The sequence below is a fragment of the Neomonachus schauinslandi genome, chromosome 15 (assembly GCF_002201575.2).
Source record: "Neomonachus schauinslandi chromosome 15, ASM220157v2, whole genome shotgun sequence".
Lineage (NCBI taxonomy): Eukaryota > Metazoa > Chordata > Mammalia > Carnivora > Phocidae > Neomonachus > Neomonachus schauinslandi.
This window is the reverse complement of record NC_058417.1, coordinates 2,694,995-2,696,374: the sequence shown is the minus strand read 5'-3', so window position 1 is coordinate 2,696,374 and position 1,380 is coordinate 2,694,995. Positions and strand designations below refer to the sequence as shown.

Below are 1,380 nucleotides of genomic sequence, written 5' to 3'. Positions count from 1 at the left end.
CCCCGCCGTCTCTTCCCCGCCCCACCCAGGAGGCCTACTCCGTGGCCAGACAGTTCAATCTGATTCCTCCAGTGTGTGAGCAAGCCGAGCACCATCTGTTTCAGAGAGAGAAGGGGGAGATGCAGCTGCCAGAGCTCTACCACAAGATTGGTTCGCAGCCCCCATCCCTACCTTTCCCTTGGCCAATCCGTCACCTAGATTCCTATCCCCACATCCAATCCTCTTGCCCTCAGGTGTTGGCTCAGTCACCTGGTCCCCTCTGGCCTGTGGCCTCATCACTAGCAAGTATGATGGGCGAGTCCCAGATACCTGCAGGGCCACCATCAAGGTGAGATCTGGGGGCTCAGGATGGCAGCACTGGGCCATCTGGGCAGATCCGGGCGGTGCTGATTCACCTTGGCCTCCAAGGCTACCAGTGAGTGGCTCAAGGACAAAGTGCAGAGTGAGGGTGGCAGGAAGCAGCCACAAGCCAAAGTCACGGACCTTCTTCCCATGGCTCACCAGCTGGGCTGCACTGTGGCGCAGCTTGCTATTGGTGAGCCACCGCCAGCCCTGGACCCCGCGGGGGGCCCTCACCTCCTGCCCAGACACCCCCAAACCCAAGACTGGTTTGTCCCTAGGGAGGAGCCTCTTCCTCAGAGACACTCCTCAAGTGTGGGCGCTGAACTGTGGGTGTTCCCCTCAGTTCTCTTTCTTCTCTCCTCTGGCCCCAGCGTGGTGTCTCCGCAGCGAGGGTGTCAGCTCGGTCTTGCTGGGGGTGTCAAGTGCAGCGCAGCTGCTGGAACACCTGGGAGCCCTGCAGGTGAGCTGGGGACTCAGAGGCAGAGCCCGTCTCTGCCCCCTTCCCCAGCTGTCCCACCCGGAATGGGCTTGGGAGGTCAGCCACGACGGAGTCCTCTCACTCCGCAGAGGAGAGGTCCCGGGGCGACAAGGGGAGGCTCTTTTCCCGCCACCTGGCCCCGCTGCGCTGCTCCCCTCCCTGGCCCCCGGACCCCATGCCCTTCTTGGGTGAGCCAGCACGTACTGTCCCCTCCACCACCGCCTTCCCCGCCAGGTGCTGAGCCAGCTGACGCCGCAGACGGTGATGGAGATAGACGGGCTTCTGGGGAACAAGCCGCCTTCCAAGAAATAGTCCGTCGGGGGCGCAGGGACCCACGCCGGGCCGGCCGCCCCCGCCGAGAACCGCGGCCCCGCCGCCGCCTCCCTCCCGCCCCGGATCCCCCCACGCCGCGGCCGCAGCCGGGGAGGCCCCGCCCACTAACGAGTCCCGGCTTCGAGTAGCGATGCGCATGAACAAAGCCATATATCCTCCCGCAGTGGGGCTCGAGAGGGAAAGTAGTGCGCCGCCCCCCTCCGTGCGCTCCTCCGGGCCTTGCTAAT

At 64.9% G+C, this 1,380-nt stretch overlaps 1 protein-coding gene across 3 annotated transcripts in view; it reads left to right on the top strand.

Moving 5' to 3' along the window:
• The window catches only part of KCNAB3 (potassium voltage-gated channel subfamily A regulatory beta subunit 3), a 5,903-nt gene extending 4,771 nt beyond the window's left edge, over window positions 1-1,132 (top strand). For all 3 annotated transcript variants that reach the window (XM_021694756.1, XM_021694755.1, XM_021694754.1), the window contains 5 exons: window positions 30-150; window positions 234-328; window positions 409-535; window positions 714-802; window positions 1,055-1,132. In XM_021694756.1, coding sequence (XP_021550431.1) covers window positions 30-150; window positions 234-328; window positions 409-535; window positions 714-802; window positions 1,055-1,132 — 510 coding nt within the window. The remainder of the gene's footprint in view (window positions 1-29; window positions 151-233; window positions 329-408; window positions 536-713; window positions 803-1,054) is intronic.
• The last annotated feature ends 248 nt before the right edge of the window (window positions 1,133-1,380 follow it).